We start from the raw sequence: 18,289 nt of genomic DNA on the forward strand, positions 1-18,289 counted from the left end.
TCATAATTATGGTGGCTGGGTTGGGCCTCCTGCACTTTGAGCAGCTCTGAATTCCACTGACTGAAGGGCAGAGTGATTGATTAGTAACAGGTTTAATTATAATTTACCCTGATTCAGTCTGAGCTGCCACCAAAACAGGTGCTTCTATCCCTAACTGAGGTAGATGAGGTGAGGGCAGGTAAAGAATGATGGTATAAGAAATAATGTCTTGGTTTTGAGCTGTCCATTCTGCACAAATTTTGCCTACTTGTGAATCCATCTCTATTACAGCAGGAACCATATCAGGTCGTAGGACTGGAAATATTTATGAATGTCCTTAGCTCTCTGCAGAGAGCTTTGCAGAGAGATAATCTCAGTTATTCTTTACTGAAGTCTAAACAGATTATGTGTCTAAATAAAATGGAAAACATCTCATGTAAGGCTGCTGTCTAATTTTATAAATTCTCAGATTTAATTCTGAGGGAAAAGGAAAACCCAGTGCTTTGGGACTGAAGGAAACTTCAGATCTGTAAGCTTGGTCTTATGATAAGACACATGTCTGTGAGCTTTGAGGAGCATTGGGTAACAGATCGAATATGACAGCAGCCTCCCTCACCTTGGACAACATTTCCTATGGATTTTATGACTTTTTCTTTCCTCGTGTCAGGAAAAAATGGGAATATCAAATGCCTCAATTCCTCATGAGTAACATCGTACTATGGTGGCACTTCAGAAGCTTTGCCACTGAATTTTTCTGCCAGGAAATGAGTCATGGTGGCCTCTCAAGTTATCTCATGAAGGCTGGGTATATTGAATGAGGGATGCTTGGAAAAGTGAAATCCTTACCTTTCCCTCCACATCTTCTTTCCTTATCTAATCTTTGGGTTGGGTATCAAAAGCATTTTCAGGACTGTGACTGCAGGGCACAGTTTAAGCAGGTTCTAGCACACTTCCCATGCCCTGAGCAGCAGATTGGTTTGTTTGAGGATGATGTTGTAGCAGTGCCATAAAACTGAGTTATAGGTTTCTGTCCCCTTTGGCTTTGTGGGGAGTTCTCTCCCTTTCATGCACGGGTCATACTGGAAACTTGCTTAGCAGAAGCGATTCTATCCAGTGGAGGTGACAAGTACCACTGACAAGAGTTTATTTGTTCTATATTATCATTTGGCACATGATTAGAACAGCCATCTGTTCTCTTAATTTCGATCAACCCAATTTAGGCTGCAGTAACACAACACTGTTAGATGTGTTTCCAACAAAAGAAAAATCAAATATGATTTTTTAAATCATCTTGAGGGTAACATTACCCCTATTTAAAGACTACCAGCATGCTGGGGGAAAAGGGCATGATAAAAGAATAATTAACATTGTGATTTTAAAATATTCTCATTTTCATACAAGAATATGATGCGCTAATTTGACGAGAAAGTGTTCAGATTTTCATATGAATTATACATGAGAACAATCTCACACAGGAAACCTAAACAGAATTTTATTTTAATGTCTAATATTATACAGTCTAAAGAAAAGCATTAAAACCTTACATAAGAGGAATTTCATAATTGTTAATGTGACCTCTTCTCACTTAGAGAAACAAACACATGATTTGCTAACGCCATTCAATTTTAATGAAGTCAGAAGGTTATTTAGGGCACTGGTCAGCAGATAGTGAAATGAGGGGTGTGTTTCAAAAATGTCATGGGATTTGGGACCCTTGGTCAAGCCTAGATATGACCCAGTTTCCTCCACCTCTTCCTTGTTTGTTTTCTCTAGGAGAGTAGGACCCATCTCTTTGGGGTCCATCTCTTTGTCTCCAAACCAAGTGGTTGCTAATATCTCAGATGAAGATACGAGTTTAGAGTTTCAATTATGGAAGAAAATTTTGTTAAGGAAAGCTGTTGGCAAAATATGCCAACTGTTAAAATATTGGTGTAATGGTGAAGGATGACACGGCTTGGTGAGTTGTGTTAAAGAGGTTTGATTTGAACATTGAGGTTTTCATACCATTATTTACAGTTTTAGGACAGACAGGTGAGAGATCACATCTAGAGAAGAAGGGAAATCTCTTTCCTGAATTCATGACTCTGGAAAGGAGATCACAATTTTCCATGATGGGTTAAATTACTGGATGGGTTTGTGGAAAAAAATCTGTACAGAGGAAAATGGTGACATTTTGCATTCACTACAACCAGAACTGTCACTGAATTTATGTGCATGATCCAAGCTTGAAAAGGAGCTTCAAAAAGTTGTTAAGGTGTTGAGCAAAAAAACTACAGGAATATTTCAAGATATGAATAATTCACAGTAAATGATTTAGGAAGTTCAATCTGTATAACTAATTAAGGAGAGAGATGGTATAAGAGGTAATTTCCTTGTGTTCTGTAAGTACTTAAATAGGCAGAAGATTTCTGACTGCGGAGGAAATCTTTAATGAAGGCACAGTAAGATCCAATAACTGGGGCAAAGACAGGTGGACCCAAACAATACACTAATTTTCAAAAGTAAGAATAATTGGAATAATTTACCCAGGGCTACCACATGCTCTCCACTTACAAGAAATCTTTAATCGTAACTAATGTCTTTTTAAAAAACCTTTAGTGTAACTTCTGGATATGGTCTTGGGCAGGAGTTAATGGCAAAAGGAGGGAAGGTGAAAATAAATTACTCTAATGGTCTTTCTAGTTCTTGGATCTATATATTTTGTTTTCAGTCTCCCAGTGAGGCAAAGTTATGTATTATGTTGGATGTCGGGGAAAGAGTTATGGGTTCCATTCCCTGTTTTTCCACTGACTTGTATGAATTGTGTGAATCCATGTATCTCAGAGAGCTTCTCATTAAAGAATTTAAATTTTCATAAAATCATAGAATGCTTTGGCATGGAAAGGGCATTAAAGAACAACTAATTCAAACCCCCTGCCATGGGCAGGGACACCTGAGACCAGGTTGCTCAGAGCCCCATCCAACTTGGCCTTGGGTTTAAATTCTACTTTTAAATAAGTTTAAATACTATGTTGAATGATAATATATTACTATGCTTGCCCACATTACCAAGGCAAGAGATAGTGAGGGTTCCTGAAAGTCTTTGAAGTCTTTGAATGAGACACATATTCCAGATATTGAACCAGGTTTTCAAAGGCATCCAGCATTGAAAGCCAAAAGAGATTTCAACATCTCTGAAAATCGGATGCTGGAATTATTATAATCAAGTATTCAAGGCATTAATGCAAACACTACTGAGGAGGAATAATAAATGGGAATTATGAGCTATATTTTGACAGTGGTTTTTTTAATTGTTGTGAAGGAAGCTTCTCTGTCTTCCTCTCTTGAAGCCTGCTAACAGCCAAACAAACAAAAAGCTTCAGTTGATCTGAAAGGATTTTTCACTTTAGAAAAATCTTTATTTGGCTTATTAAGTAGGTGAATCAAAAAAATTAGACTTCATTAGAGCAAAGCAGGGGCGATTAAATTAAATGTGCCTCAAGAAGAAAGCCCTCCCCTGGATCAACAGGGCAGTGGGAGCTTGTCTGTCCCATCCTGGTGCCTTTCTAAACACTTTTTGAAGTACAGAAGGCAGAACACTCAACACTTCAGCTTTGTCACAGCTGACAGGCTGTCGGGTTTAATGAAAATGCTCTCCGTTTAGAAGATGACAGAAATTACATGCATTTCCCCTTTTATTTCTCTGTCATCTTTTCTGTCTCACATTTCTACAGGAGAAGGAGGGGTTGGTTATTAAAAGCATTACATAAGTATGCAAAATATGTTAAGAAGAAAAGAGGAAAAGGAAAATTTTTAGCCCTGCAATTATATACAATGTCTGTTGGTGGGAAATGTGGGATAACATCTGATGTGTGGCAATAACTATTTACTTTTAGTTATCTTTGAAGAGGGTGAGGCAAAAATCTCTAGCTAATGCTTTAAGTGAAGGTTTTATTATACGATTGCCTGAGTAATTTCCAACAGGAAGATGATCTAAGCAGTGTTAGATAGCTTGAGCGTGTTCATAACTTCTCCAGAAAATACAGCAAGATAACACTGAACAATCTCTTGGCTCTGCACAGCTTTCACATTCCTCTTTTATTAAGTGGTAGGCTTTTAATAAGTGTGTCTGCTCTCACAGAGCCAAAAGTGTAACTGCATCTGAGGAAACTCACTGCCAGGGCTAAGCAGGGAAGGCTTCACCTGCAAGTATCAGTCAGTACTACGAGATCTGGAAATAGCCCACAAATTGTTATATTCATCACCCAGCCACTCCACATCCACAATCCACACCCCAGCTGTGATTCCAGAACTGCTCTCTAGAGTTTTAAGGGAAGCTCTGAGTTTGATCTTCTCACTTTAATTTCTGTGGCAGTTTTTTTCATGCTTATCTTGAGAGACAAATTTGATTATTAATGATGCTCTTTGTAGACCATCTCTCAAAACTGTGCAGAACGTCTGAAAATAGTGAGAGCTTTAGAAGAGCACAGAGGAAGGAATTTATTTTTAGACTTTGGCCACATATGTGTGATCTTAAACTTGTGCATACTAGTCGTGTCCAAAGGTGGGAAGTGGAATTATGGAGAAATGGAACTATGAAGAGAAATGGAATTATGTGTATTTAGCAAAGGTGAAAATGGACCCCAGAAAGAGAAAGCTACAGGAAGCCCTGGCACAAGGGGCACATTTCTGCCTCTCAGCTGTTTAGGCTCCACTCACTTGATACAAATGCACAGTATGTGCAGATTTACTGGAGGGACCAAAACAGTCCCAACCATCCCATTAGCACCTTTTTATGTGTTCCTGGGCCTGTGATGTGACTGCAGCCTCTCCACTGACATCCACCCCAGTACAGTTTGGTACCAGAGTCACATCCCAGCTGGAAAAATCCAATGTAAGCCTTGACTGGGCTGCAGAGGATGTGCCTGCATGGAGCAGGCAGGGCTGAGGGGCATTGTTACGGGCAGGCACATAGCTGAACCTGCTGTGCTGTCTGAATGCAGAGCTGGTTGATGCTCACATAGTGGAAACAAAAGCAAGGCGGGGTTGTCTTCGCTGCATCCGCCAAGCCAAGCCCATGAATGTGATTCCCATCTCCTGAAGGTGTCATTTTGTGCTGCCGACGGAGCATAAGGGACACAACTGTGCCCCGATTACCTGTAGTTCTTATAACATATTCCCTGGCAAAGGTAGATTTGCTTTACGAATATTTCAGGATCGTGGAAACTGCTTGTGAACCGAAATCAAGAAGCCCGTGGCTTTCACACCAAAATTCTAAATATCTTAACCTCAATTTAGGGGTAAAGGCAAACCTTGTTAAAGGGTACAGAGGCTGAGAACCACTGCGTGATGAGAAGCTATCTCAGAGAGATTCTCTATAAAGAATTTTATGGGCACAAGTGTTTTTGAGTAATGTAAACACTCAGACAGTGTTCTGAGTAATTGGGAATGTGAAAGGCAAAGGAAGAAACAGCACAGGAAAATACATTATATCAAGGAGTTACAGTATATTTTATTGATTTAACTTACAGCTACTACGTGTCTGTATCAGTTCATCCAAAAATTACAACTAACATATTAAAATATAAGATGTAAGACAGCTTTGCTTTTTTCATGTAAGCTTTTCAATGCCATGTTTCAGACACCTGGGTGTGAAACTGAAATATTGCCCATTTAGGTGATTTCCGACTACACTCTACAGTACCTTTGTTCCTAAGTGTTCTCTGTGCAAACAATTAAGTTTTCAGAGGCATATGAAGTCAGTATGGGTTCTGTGTAAGAAAGAACCTCTCTAGCCCATAAATCTGTAAATCCACCTAAGCTGGAACAGTGTTGCTCATGGCTGAGGAGAGAGTACTTCCTATCCAGTTCTCCCTCCCCTTTACACTTTCCCTTGCTCAGTGCTTCTTCTTTGTTAGCAAAGGAGCTCAATACCTTCTATGCCTCCATTATGGTGATTTATTTTCACAATCCCTGAGGTTGGAAAAGCCTCCCAGCCCATTGAGTCCCAGCTGTGCCCGATGCCCACCTTGTCCCCAGCCCAGAGCACTGAGTGCCACGTCCAGGCCTTCCTTGGACATCTCAAGGGATGGGGACTCCAAACCTCCCTGGGCAGCTCTTTCCAAGGCCTGACCACCCTTTCCATGGAGAAATTGCTCCTGCTGTCCAACTCGACCCTTCCCTGGCACAGCTTGAGGCCATTCCCTCTCCTCCTGTTCTTTGTTCCCTGGGAGCAGGGCCTGACCCCCCTGGGTGCACCTTCCTGTCATGGATATTTAGAGAGCAATAATATCACCCCTGACCCTCCAAAATTTTCTTCAGGCTAAACAACCCCACCACAATTATTAAATAACCTGGTGTGGTTATTTAATAATTCTTGATACTTGCATGGATGGGAGAGGTGGGCTGAGTTTTTATTTAATGTTATCTGCTCTAAGCGTCAGACCTGTCCTGTGGCATTAAGTGGTTGTTAATTTTTTTCTCCATTTCTTTTATATTATGATTTAAAGGATATTGCCCTCTGTAATGAAACTATTTCCTTTCTGTCTTCTCTCTGTTGGATTGCTTTCCCACTGATGCATGTGGGAGCAAGCATCCTGACTACACTTAATTATTAAAAAGTCATTGCTCAAATAGGACTCGGAAGAAAAGGAGTTATTTCTTGCTGCATATTACTGAATACTAGTTCATAATGGGTTTCAACCCTGTGTATTTCTCCCCTAATTCTGGAGCCTGATATATTTTATAATACATAGATACAGGTACATATATTGTAAGAGCTACCATCTACTAGAGAAATTTAGCAGACATGAAAAAGAAAAGATATTGTTTACCTCAGTGTAAAAGTTTTGGAAAAGCGCACACAGCTTAGACTACAGTATTTTTTAAGTGGAAATATTAACTGGGTGAGGCTTAAGTTTGAAATGTGTTCTAAACATGCTATTTTAATTTATTGCATTGTGAGAAGCACTATAGAGTAAACATGTACAGTGTAGATTTTAGGTGGTTTTGTGTCCTTGCTTTTAGAGTGGGCATAAAAAAGAACAGAGGCACTTCTGCAGCTGTCAAATGATCAAAACTGCACATGACCATATCCACCACGGTATTTTCCACATATTCTAGAACTAAGCATAAAAAATTCATATTTGAAGAAAATTTAACCTGTAATACTTTTATTTTGAGAGAATAATGGGAGGAACTCTGACCTTGAACATGTCGGTCTTGTTTGGTTTTAGAGATTGTTGCTTTGCTGGGTGGGGTGGGTTGGGACTGCTCCTAACCCTTTTTAACTTGCAAGCACTGCAGGTGTGAGCAGCTTCACTGCCTTTCTAACACCCACAGTTCTGCTGCTGAATTGCATCGTATCATCCTGCAATAGTGAATTAAACTGGATTAATGCATTGGTTCTTTTCCCCATATTTTACTTCAGATCCCTCTTGTATGGTTATTAATCTTGATACAGACCATGGCACATTTCTTTCCTTCTTTCCTCACATTTTCCTTAAAGATCCCTTCTTTTTGCACATGAAGTGCATATAAAATATACATGAATTGATACCTTTTATGCATTTACAGCAAGCACTTGGTAAGCTTGGAACTGGCAGCTTCAAACCTGGCAAAAAAAAAAATCTTCCGGACCTTTGTCATCCATCCTTCAGTGTGAGAGTAACAACCTGCATATATTTTAAGCCCTGCAAATTCTTGTGTCTTTCAGGACCTAGATTTCTCATCACATCCACGGGAGCCTTGTATATTTTAGACGTACAGAATGAAGATGGACTGTACAACTACCGATGTATCACAAGGCACAGATACACTGGAGAAACGCGACAAAGCAACAGCGCAAGACTTTTTGTATCAGGTGCTCCTTTTCTGTATCCTGCTAAATGAAATGCTGCACATGTCTCTCTCTAGTGTGCTCAGCTGGCAAGACACGTTCTTGTGTGCAACATCCACCTTTCTATCAAATGGAAGTGGGGAGCTGCTGCAAAATAAAATGGGCCAATTTAAAATCCTTTATTTTTCATCTGTTTTTCGCCTCTTAGTCGCTATTTCCTGAAGGCCTGTAGGGTTCACCTGCATTCAGCACGGTGATTTTTAGCAGGTTTAGAGTACTTTATAAAAGGACTGCAGATGGGATTCATCCCTTCAAAAGTAGACTTATGCAGGGAAGGGATTTAATTGCCTTAACTTCCCTGTGTAACCAAAGAAGAGGGACACTTTTAGGGGTAGTGTACCTGTCCTACTTTGGGGTGATCTGAACTGCCCCGTGGTGCCTATTTCTCTCTGTTGACCACAGCAAGAGCTCAGGACATTTCACTCAGCTGTAGATATTTCCGCTTCAGGAGTCTCAGGTTAACTGAGGTGCCTTTCAGCCTTCCTTTTCATTCATCTCACTCCTACCCTGGGGAAAACAGCATGTTCCCCTGATTCCAGGAGGGATTTCCAGCCGTAAGGAGCACATGACCTGTGCCAATGCATCCAGGGGTGCTGCAGGCACCAGAGGGGCTGGCTGGAGGCTCTCCATGCTCAGGGCTGAGTCCCAGGGTAATTTGTGCAGCAGATGGGAAAATGGGAAGGTGGATGGGCTATTTTAACTTTTCCTTGTAGTTTTAAATTGTCTCCTGATTGCTGTGTGTGTGATGGATGCTTGGGTTCCCCACACACAGTCATCACACACTCGGGGCTCTCAATATGGTGCTGCTCCAATCCAGCTTTTCCCCCATTTTTCCTCTGTGGGAGGCAGTGCCAGTTGAGGTTGAAGTGAAGGAGGAGCTGATCCCAAGACTGGGTCTGGAACTTGCTCTCAAATATGTCTGTGTAGGATTAGTGCTTCTCCACCTCCCCTTCCTGTCCCTCATTTGCTGCTTGTCTGTAACTGCACCCTGTGTTTGCACGTGAGCAAATCCAGAGGGGTTTTCCTACATCCACAGAGCTCACTGGGGCTGTATCCCAGACTGTCTCCCCATACCCTTACCCTACATAAATCATGCCCACCATCCCACTGAAAGCCCCACATTCCTTTTTCTCCTTTTCCCTGCTGCTAAGTTACCCTAAAGGTCAGTCAGGATTTGGTGACTTTCCCAGTCTAACAGTCAGTGCGATCGTTCCCCTTTTGACCCTGTCCTCTCCTCATTTGGTCCTTTTGTCAGAATAAAACTCTAGTGGTGACTTCTCAGCTCTCCAGTCCTCTGAGAGCCCTAAGGGACACAGAGGTGAGCACAAAGTTTTCCATTATTGACATACTTCCTTCACTCCTCCAAAATGGACATTGAAGTATTTTGGAGCCCTCTGAACACACAGGCCAGTTCTTAAATATAGTAATGATTAAAAAGAAATAGTGGGATTGTTCAGGTTAGAATAACTTACCAGTCAGATCCCGGAGTTTCTCCCTTTGATAGGTGTCCCCTGCGGGTAGAATTCTTGCCTTTGCTTTCCCCTGCCACATGAAGAAATTCTCCGGCACAATAATCTGCCTGCTGTGGTCTTCTAGGAACAGGAAGGGTTCTACCCTTCCAACTGGCTCCATAATATGGTCTGCTTCCATGTGAAATCATGCTAAGGCTGAGCCAGTGGGAACAAATAAAATCAGGCTTGTATCTTGGTTACCACAGGAAAAATTCTGGTTATCTCACTGAACAAAAGGGGGAAAATGAAAGCTCTGTCTTGTTTGAAATTTAGGACAAACACCCTAAAAGCTGTGCTCTGTCTGGAGTTGCTTTTTGTGTTCTCCTCCACAGACCAAACTGAAAGAGCAAATTTTACCTATATGCTATAAGTGACTTTTTTAATCCAACAGGGTTAATTATTCTTGATCAGGGCTAGAGTGGGCTCTGATTTCCAGTCCTGTTACTCTACTGAACAAATGCAGCAATCAAAGGCAGAGTTTGTCCTTTTTTATTTCTCCAAAGGGTTTTACTTTGTTTTAACTGGAATTTATATTTTAAGAGAGTGAGTCCTTTAAGAACTGGGATCAGGGAATCCATGTACAGAGTTCTGAAAGGTCTACTTGCATGAGACGTACAATTTTGCCTGCCTTTTCCATCTATATATGTTCTTCACTCTTTTGGGCATGAAATAGTTTGTGGTGGAAATTTCTCATGTTTCCTGGCCACATTTAATACAAGTTAAGCTTCATTATTGTTTTGAAAGAGTGAGAATGGTAATGTGCCGATAATAGCAAATTTAAAAAAAATAGCAAAAATAGTGAATAGTTAATATGCTTATGACCAAAATGAAGTTCCAAATTTCATTTGGAGTAAGAACACCTCCTTGAAATCACATGGCCTTTTTAAATAAAATTAAAATCAAAGCCATTAACATGCAACAGAATATACTTCTAAGAACCATTATAATGTGCTTTTCCAATAGCAAATTTGTCCTGCCATGAATCCCAGTTCCCAAAATCATTACTGCTTCTTAACCCCAACACTCCGAAAAATCCTTATGATTTTTAAAGCATAACAATTTCCTTCTTCTGTCCTTCAAAGAAAGTCCAAAGTAGAATATTTTAGAACGGTATTTTGCCTCAGTTTTTCACCATTGTCCTTGCTGGAAGTCATTTGCAGCTGACTTAAAGCGTAGCAAAGTAATAATTCAAAAGACCCTAAACACATATTGGAACTGGGTTTTGTTACTTTGCTATTTTTTGCCTCATTGCAGGTGATTGTGAATGAATGCTGGGATTCTGTTTTGTGCTTTGTTTGGTTTTTTATTTGGGTTTTTTTTTTTTCCCTAACTGGAATATATGCATTGTAGGAGCTCTAAATAGGAGTCTGTTCCAGGGACAGCCCAAAGAAACGTTTTTACTGTCCATTTAAATATATAAACACAGAGTGGAAGAAAGCAGGTCACTGGAATCACATCTTGTGTATCCCTGAATATATTTTAAAAACCTCCTCTATACCAGCAGGGTGAAATCTTCTTCAGTATGTAGGCAAATCCTAGTTTAGCTGTCCTGCAACTGGGACTCCAGGCTGTGCTGCTCCTGACAAAGGCTCAAGTTGAGAAGGAAAAAAGTGAAGTGACCCTGGGATAGAGAATCCAGGGGCTGCTGTGCTGCTTGAGTAGGAATGCACAGACAATGCCTCTAAAAGACAGTTCTACTTTTTTATTACTTAAATATTTAATCATTACTTGCAACTGAAGAAATTGATTTCCTGTAAATGTAACCTTCTTAAGAGCCCGAAGCTTTAATTTCTTGCCTGCTTGTGGTTTTACTGTCAGTTAATTCCCCACAAAAGAATCTGTGCCCTGGAAACAGGGACACCTGATGACCCAAACGGCGAGAGAGGAGCTGGCTGATCAATTAGTCAAATTGACATTGGCCTTCCCAGCAGCATGCTGGCAGATTGTGCTTTCACTGAGCCAGACATAAACAGCATGGCAAGCTCAAAATATGTCCCATCTTGGTGCCAAATACAGACCTCGAGGCCACTGATTCATCCAAAATCACTCATTTAACCATTGCCGCCTCCTTCTTAATGAGACACTCAGCAAGCTGAAGGTGGCTTTGCCCTCAGTGGCTCACTGTTTTCCTGGCACCTGGAAAGCAGAAAAACCTCTGTTGTCACCTTTCACTGGACTTGGCATTTTGGGGGCTTTATCTAGATATAGTCACCAAAAAAAAATATTATTTAGTCCATTTTTTTAATATCACAGTTTTGGTTTCTGGATTGATAGTTTAACTTGAGTAGCCTTAAGCTGTTTGCTGTCATGGGTACCATCCCAGGTGTGGCTGCAGTTCATGGAGATATATCTAAGCTAGTTTTAAACCAGCTGGCTCAGGTACTGATTACTTTTGGAATAGCTTGAATTCAGCATGAACTGCTCCTCTAATCTCTCCAGTTCCTTATAGGGACCTGCTGCAGCTGCCCTGTGAGAAGTGCCTGAGTTTGCTAAGTTAAAATGCCACTTGAAAATGCCAGAATTGTGGCAATCACACCTACATTCAGTCAGCTGTGATTAGATATACCCAAAAAGAGGTCAGTGTGTCAGGTAGGAGCTGGTCAGCATGTGGAGTTTCTTTGTGAGACCAAAATCTTAGCAAGTGGGTGAGTGTGATGAGAAAATACTTTGGTGAATATTTGCTCAGTGTTTTTGTTGCAATAGCTCCAGGATGGGCTGCACAAAATTTTAAATTGTGTCAACCTCTGTCTCCAAAAGTTTTCAAACTTGAGATCACAAACAAAGCACTATTTCTGATGGGTACATGCACCTCTGGTGAAGGCAATCCTGCCAGACTTGTGTGAGATACATAAATCCATGCCAGGTGCTGCACAAATGAGAGCTGCCGTTGTCAGCAAATTGAGCACAGAAAGATGCACTATTAAGCTGTAAGTTGGTCTTGTCACGTTAAGTTCTTTTTCCAGAGAAGATGAAAAGACTTGTCTGTCAGTTAGACTGCAGATAGAAATCCCTGTGCCTTTGCCCATTTCTCTCCTGACAAGGGAATAAATTGCTCCTTTAATTCAAAGCCTTCAGACCACCGAGAAGAAGGGACAATGTGCTGGCTTCAATCTAGTCTAAAAGTAGCGATAATTGTTAAGGCAACACATTTCTGGCTCTCCATGCCTCTCACAGGGAACATGAAAGATGACCAGTGAAACATTTGCCATCTGGAAAAAATCCAGTGAGAGGATTTCCAAGCAGTGATGAGTTGCTTCAGCAGCATGTGCTGCTGGATCCCAGCCACCATGACTCAGACTGGTGGCTGGGTCAGAGAAGCAAACCGTAGTGCCCAAAACACCGGGCTGGCGAGTCGGAAAATGCAGGAGAAAATATATTGACATATTGGTTAGTGGATTAATTTTAAGGCTCTCACTGAAAAGAGTTCCTCTTTGTTTTCTGTTTCAGACCCAGCGAATTCAGCTCCATCTATCCTAGATGGGTTTGACCACCGCAAAGCCATGGCAGGACAGCGAGTGGAGCTGCCTTGCAAAGCATCAGGGCACCCGGCACCAAAGTACCGCTGGCTGAAGGACAACGTCCCCTGGGAGCCCGACAGCCGCTTCCGGCAAACGGTCACGGGGCTGCTCATCGAGAACACACGGCCCTCGGACTCGGGCAGCTATGTCTGCGAGGTGTGGAACAACTACGGCACCGCCGAGATGATCGGGCGCCTCTACGTCAAACGTAGGTCGTGGGTTGATGCTATGAATGAGAGGGGAGAGCTTAGACAAGTCCCTGCCTTTGGCAGGTTTCTGGCAGTGGACAGCAGCTTTTATTGAGGAGGCCAGCACCCCAAAACCCACTCTCACTTGCAGGTCCTTAATAACGACCGATCAGGTCTATTACAACATGAATTATTTATTAAATAGACACAAGGAAAACAGACATAAGACTTTCAACAGACTTACCACACAGGATAACACAGAAAGAACTACTAGGAGATAAAAATATAGTGCATGATAATAAAGGTACCTATGTTACAGCTGGCGAAGAAATCGTATAGATTAGGAGCCAATGTCACTTACCAATGCATGATAGTGGTGTGCAGATAGTGGTGTGCAGATTGAGATTAGGAGAATCATGTTCTCCTAATTTCTCTCAATCTCAGGAAAGTATGCAAATGCCAATGTCTCAGGATCGAGGAGAACTCTCCACACACTCAGAGAGTGTATAAGACATTTCTGATTTTATGAAAATCAAGTGGTCTTTTATAGTTCAAAAGTGCTTGTCTGTCAGTCACTTACTTCTGCTTATCCTTTTCCCATGCATTCAAGGCAGGATGTTTATTGCTGGCTAAGAGTGTTTTCAACCGAGATAATTCATCACAGGACAAAGCATTCCAGCCTAGTTTAGCCATGGGGGAAGTAGCTAAGTCTTTTGTTGTGTCAGGGGATGGAAAGTCCTGTCACAGTTGACTGTTGGTGTTGTTGCCTGATATCGAAAGAGAAGAGCCCTTGCACCAGTGTTGAAATAGTAAAATAAAAAGCAAACCTTTGTTGGAAGCTTCCAGGTGTCCCAACAGTCATGGGCTCACTGGGTACTGGATCTCTACAATTTTATAAATTTAACAAATTAGCATTCTTTACAAATATCGTCCAATGGGAAGAGCTGTTGGTAAGGTTATTTTTGGAGTTGGTCCACAGCTTCTTTGCCCCACTTCTTGTTATGTCTTCTCAGATTCTGGTCGGAAAACAAAATTTTCTTCTCATGGGTCCTCTACTTGAAAATAAGACAAAACAGTATTTCAGGAATGTGTTAGAAGGTTAGCATATTGTTCTAGAATCTAAGAGAAAGGGCAGGAAAAACACTAGGAGCTATATAAATATGTAATAGTATTCTACGGAGCCATGAATATACGAAAAATACAAAAAACCAAAACTTTTTAGGCATCAGCATGAAGTTGTTGCCTTACCTTGCTGTACCTTCTGTTTCCTTAATTTATGTTAGCGATGATTAAAGTCTTCAAAGTTGTGGAAGGACACAAAGCAGGCTCTGTGGAGATGAGTTAGTTGGGCAATTGAGCGATCAGAAGTGCAAATGGATGCAATTTCCAGTGTAGCTCTATAATTTATCACATGGAGGATATGTAATTTAGAAGCATGAATTGGGTGCTAGAAAAGAAATTGCAAATGTTCTCATAAATAAAGCTGCCAAACTCTCATTGCCATGACTCACGGTGCTCAGTAATATTGAATACTCATACCTCCCCTCAGTCGAGTATTCATGTGTGAATATTCTGAATGTTTCACAAATTCTACAAAGATAATTATTACTTCAGGAGCACCACACTGGAAAAGTGTTATTCTACTACTTTTGAAAAAAACCCAAAATTATTTCCTGGGATAGAAATAATGCTCTGTGAACTAACGTTTCCACCTAGACAGCATGACTAGCAAGCTGAAAAGGGAGAAGTTTGTGAGTAGTTCAGGCCATAAAAGCATCCTCACAAATAATTGCACATAATGTTTTTGGGCAAAATAAAACCAAGGTGAAAAATCTGCCATTCATGAGTTATAACTGAGGAACTTTGGTTCTAAATGTGTTCATCAAAATACATAAAAATACTCATAAAAATGCATTTCATTCCATCTGTCTTTTATGATGAAAAGTCAAAACTTGCAGAGACATGATGTAATTGTATTGCTGGTGATACCCAAAGCATCCCCAGTGCCTGGTGATGTGCTTTTCGTAATGACTCTGCACTCAGCCAGCCCGTAGAAATTCCCTGGATCAGGTTGGCAGGAAACAAAAGCTGTGCAAAGAAATTTTACCCTCCTCTGCAATGGAGGATGTGGCTTACTTGCATCATCATGGCTCTGGGATATCGGTGATGCACTTGAGTGTGACTATTTTGTGCAACTATTTTGTTTAGTGGGTCATTGCCAGGTTTGAGCCTCTGTGGTCTTTTTATAGGAAACAGAGAGATATTCAGTGACTTTTAACATTAATATGAATGTGAAGATTAACTATTGCCAGTACCATTGTAGAGAAAAGTTTTGTTATGTACATGTCTGTAATCCAGAATGTCTGATGCCACTGTGTGTTTTTTTCCAGGCCTCTGTCACTAATTAGCCACTATAGATTTATTCCAACTTTTATGTTATAAAATATTTAATGAAGTGAACAAGTTGCTTTTCTTTTTTAGGTGTGTCTGTGTGCATGTGTGTGTATGTTTGTATGCAAGCTGCCAAAAGAGAAAATAGGCGGGTCTGTATTTAGTGTCAGAGATAGTATCTGTGGTGATAGTAGTCCCTTATCTTTATAAGGAAGTCAAACCAATATATACAAAGCATGAGGTGAAATCTGTGTTCTGCAGTGCTGATAACTCCTAGGTGGCAGGATAAAGATTGTTTCCCTTGCATTTACATTTATGACTTTTCTTCAGTGCTGTTCATCCTCTTTTTCTTGCAATGTAAAACTCGCATTTTCCTGTCCTACTGTTTCTTAAGGCTGACTTGAAAATACTGTAGTCCTCCCACATCAAAGCAGAAAATCTGGTGAGCCCACACACTAGAACACTTCCATGTGGACAGATCAGATGGATATCCATGGGTGTACCTGTGTTAACATCTTCCACCCTCCAAAGCTAATCTTGTCACTGGCATTTGCTGCACTTGTTCACATCAGGGAGTGGTTTGGGAAATTGTAAATTTGGTTCCTTTTGCAGGAAATTAAACCAGACAATGAGTTTCAGGAACACACTTAATGCACCAGTTTCAAAGATCCATTCTGAACTAATGTGAAATAACATCCTGCCCTCCCAAAACATGTGTAGTGCCACGTTAAAGCCCTCGGCACTAATGGTGTTACGTGTAGGTCTGATCCTACTGCTTACCTGAGCATGGGACTACGTGAGGAATGGGTTATGCCTATAGACCTATTTTTTTCTGTCATGGATGTCAGTGGCAAAATTTTTTTTTTTAAGTAATGCTGTCATCTGTTACTTGGTTTTGTTTTGTCTTTTAAGAAGGATATGGCTGTGATTTTTATTTTTCTCCTTAATTGAGTGTTGATTTGCCACTTGCACATAAATGCACATTTATACTCAATATGCTCTATTTCCCTTTCTCTCTCCCTTACTTCGACTCAAACCTCCAGAACCACTAAAAGCCACCATCAGCCCGCGCAAAGTCAAAAGCAGTGTTGGTAGCCAAGTGTCCTTGTCCTGCAGTGTGACGGGAACTGAGGACCAGGAGCTGTCCTGGTACCGCAACGGGGAAATCATCAACCCTGGCAACAACGTCCGCATCACCGGCGTCAACCGGGAGAACCTGATCATGGATGGCATGGCCAAGAGTGATGGCGGGGCCTACCAGTGCTTTGTGCGCAAGGACAAGATGTCAGCTCAAGACTATGTCCAGGTGGTACTGGAAGGTCAGTCTCTACCTGTCTAGCAATTTCGGTTTCCAAAATATCGCACAAGTCATCTTTGGTGCTATCATTTTAGAGTGGCGATGCCTTAAAGATCTGGAAATGAAACAAAACACTTCGAGACAATATTAGTATAGGAGGTAATATCAAAGCTGGTCTTCAGCTGGAGGGCTCCAGGGTTAGATAAGGAAAAATTCCCACCCCACATAGGGCGAATGCATTTCATAAATTTAGCAAATTAGCATAATTGACAAGAATTCCCAATTAGAACCACAAGTAATGAGGTAATTCTCCCCCTTGGTTCCACCTCTTCTGGAGCCCTTCTTTTTTGCTGCTAGCTGTACTAGCTGAACTTCGTTTATGGGAAAGTGTCTTGGAGGGGTAGCTCATCCTTGGTTCCCAGGAAAAAGCAAGATGGGATTGGGGCTTTTGGAATGTGTTCTGTCTCTCTATCAGGGTAGGAAAATTACTGAGGTTATCTAGGAACTATGTACGTATACAGTAATAGTCTACAGTTATGAATATATATGAAGAATATATAAAAGCAAAAATCATTTTGGCATCAGTGGAGCTTAAAAAAGAGAGGATACTTATGAAATGTCCGTGGGATTTATTGTGCCCCACTCATAACAGAATGGAAAAATTGATTTAAAAACAAAAGTCCTTCCCAACAACAGGTCTCTATTAAAAATCCAAACATTGCTCTTCTGTTTGGTCGTGTTAGCTGGAGGCTTGGAGATCATCTTAAATAACTGATACAATGTTCTACGTGCTAATCAAGTGAGGAAAGTCATCAATTTGCACAGAGGCAGCTCACTAATGAGGCCGTGGTGCAGGCATGGCATGGACATTATTTTTAGAGTCTCTATAGAAGAAGAAGAGATTACCTGCCTGGACCAAGTTACCTCGGCAACCATCTCCCGTGACTAGGAAAGCCTAGAGAGCATATTGATAATCTATCATGGTGTCGGGAGAGTGCAGGTTATCAGAGAGCAACAGCAGGGAAGATTTCAAAGACACTCAGGTCTCACTGGGAAAATAATGTCTGCTTTCATCTCAAAAAAAGCCTGTCACTTGAATTAAAAAAAGGGGGGAAAAAAGAGGAGGAGGGGTGGCAGAGGTACATAGTGTGCACACTCACAGATTTATTGGTCCTGTGTCAGCTCCCTTTCAGGATAAAAAGCCTTTTTTTTGTTGCTGCTGTTCTGTCTTCTGAGGGGTGACAGTATCCAGTACACCACAAAGGAAAGGAAGAGAGTCAGGAATCAAAATAAAGAAATAAATTAGAAACTCTGTCTCCTAACCAATGGGACAGAAATGAAAGAGAGAGAGGGCAAAGGGGAAAAAAAAGAAATAATAAAAAAAAAAAAAAACGCTCTTCCAGAGATGCTGAGGCCTTTCAGCATTCTGAGAATGCCAGTGCTTACCTTTTTGCCATGTGGAAAACAAGGGAATTTTAAAGTAACATTTTTCAAAGGAAAACAAACCTGCATTGCATGATTGCAGAAGG

The 18,289-nt window shown here is 41.0% G+C and overlaps 1 protein-coding gene across 3 annotated transcripts in view; it reads left to right on the forward strand.

Moving 5' to 3' along the window:
• The window catches only part of DSCAM (DS cell adhesion molecule), a 434,764-nt gene that overhangs the window by 249,604 nt on the left and 166,871 nt on the right, over nucleotides 1-18,289 (forward strand). For all 3 annotated transcript variants that reach the window (XM_048290724.1, XM_048290735.1, XM_048290723.1), the window contains exons 4-6: nucleotides 7,673-7,819; nucleotides 12,814-13,092; nucleotides 16,507-16,782. In XM_048290724.1, the coding sequence (XP_048146681.1) occupies nucleotides 7,673-7,819; nucleotides 12,814-13,092; nucleotides 16,507-16,782 (702 nt within the window). The remainder of the gene's footprint in view (nucleotides 1-7,672; nucleotides 7,820-12,813; nucleotides 13,093-16,506; nucleotides 16,783-18,289) is intronic.

The sequence above is a fragment of the Corvus hawaiiensis genome, chromosome 2 (genome assembly GCF_020740725.1).
Source record: "Corvus hawaiiensis isolate bCorHaw1 chromosome 2, bCorHaw1.pri.cur, whole genome shotgun sequence".
Classification (NCBI taxonomy): domain Eukaryota; kingdom Metazoa; phylum Chordata; class Aves; order Passeriformes; family Corvidae; genus Corvus; species Corvus hawaiiensis.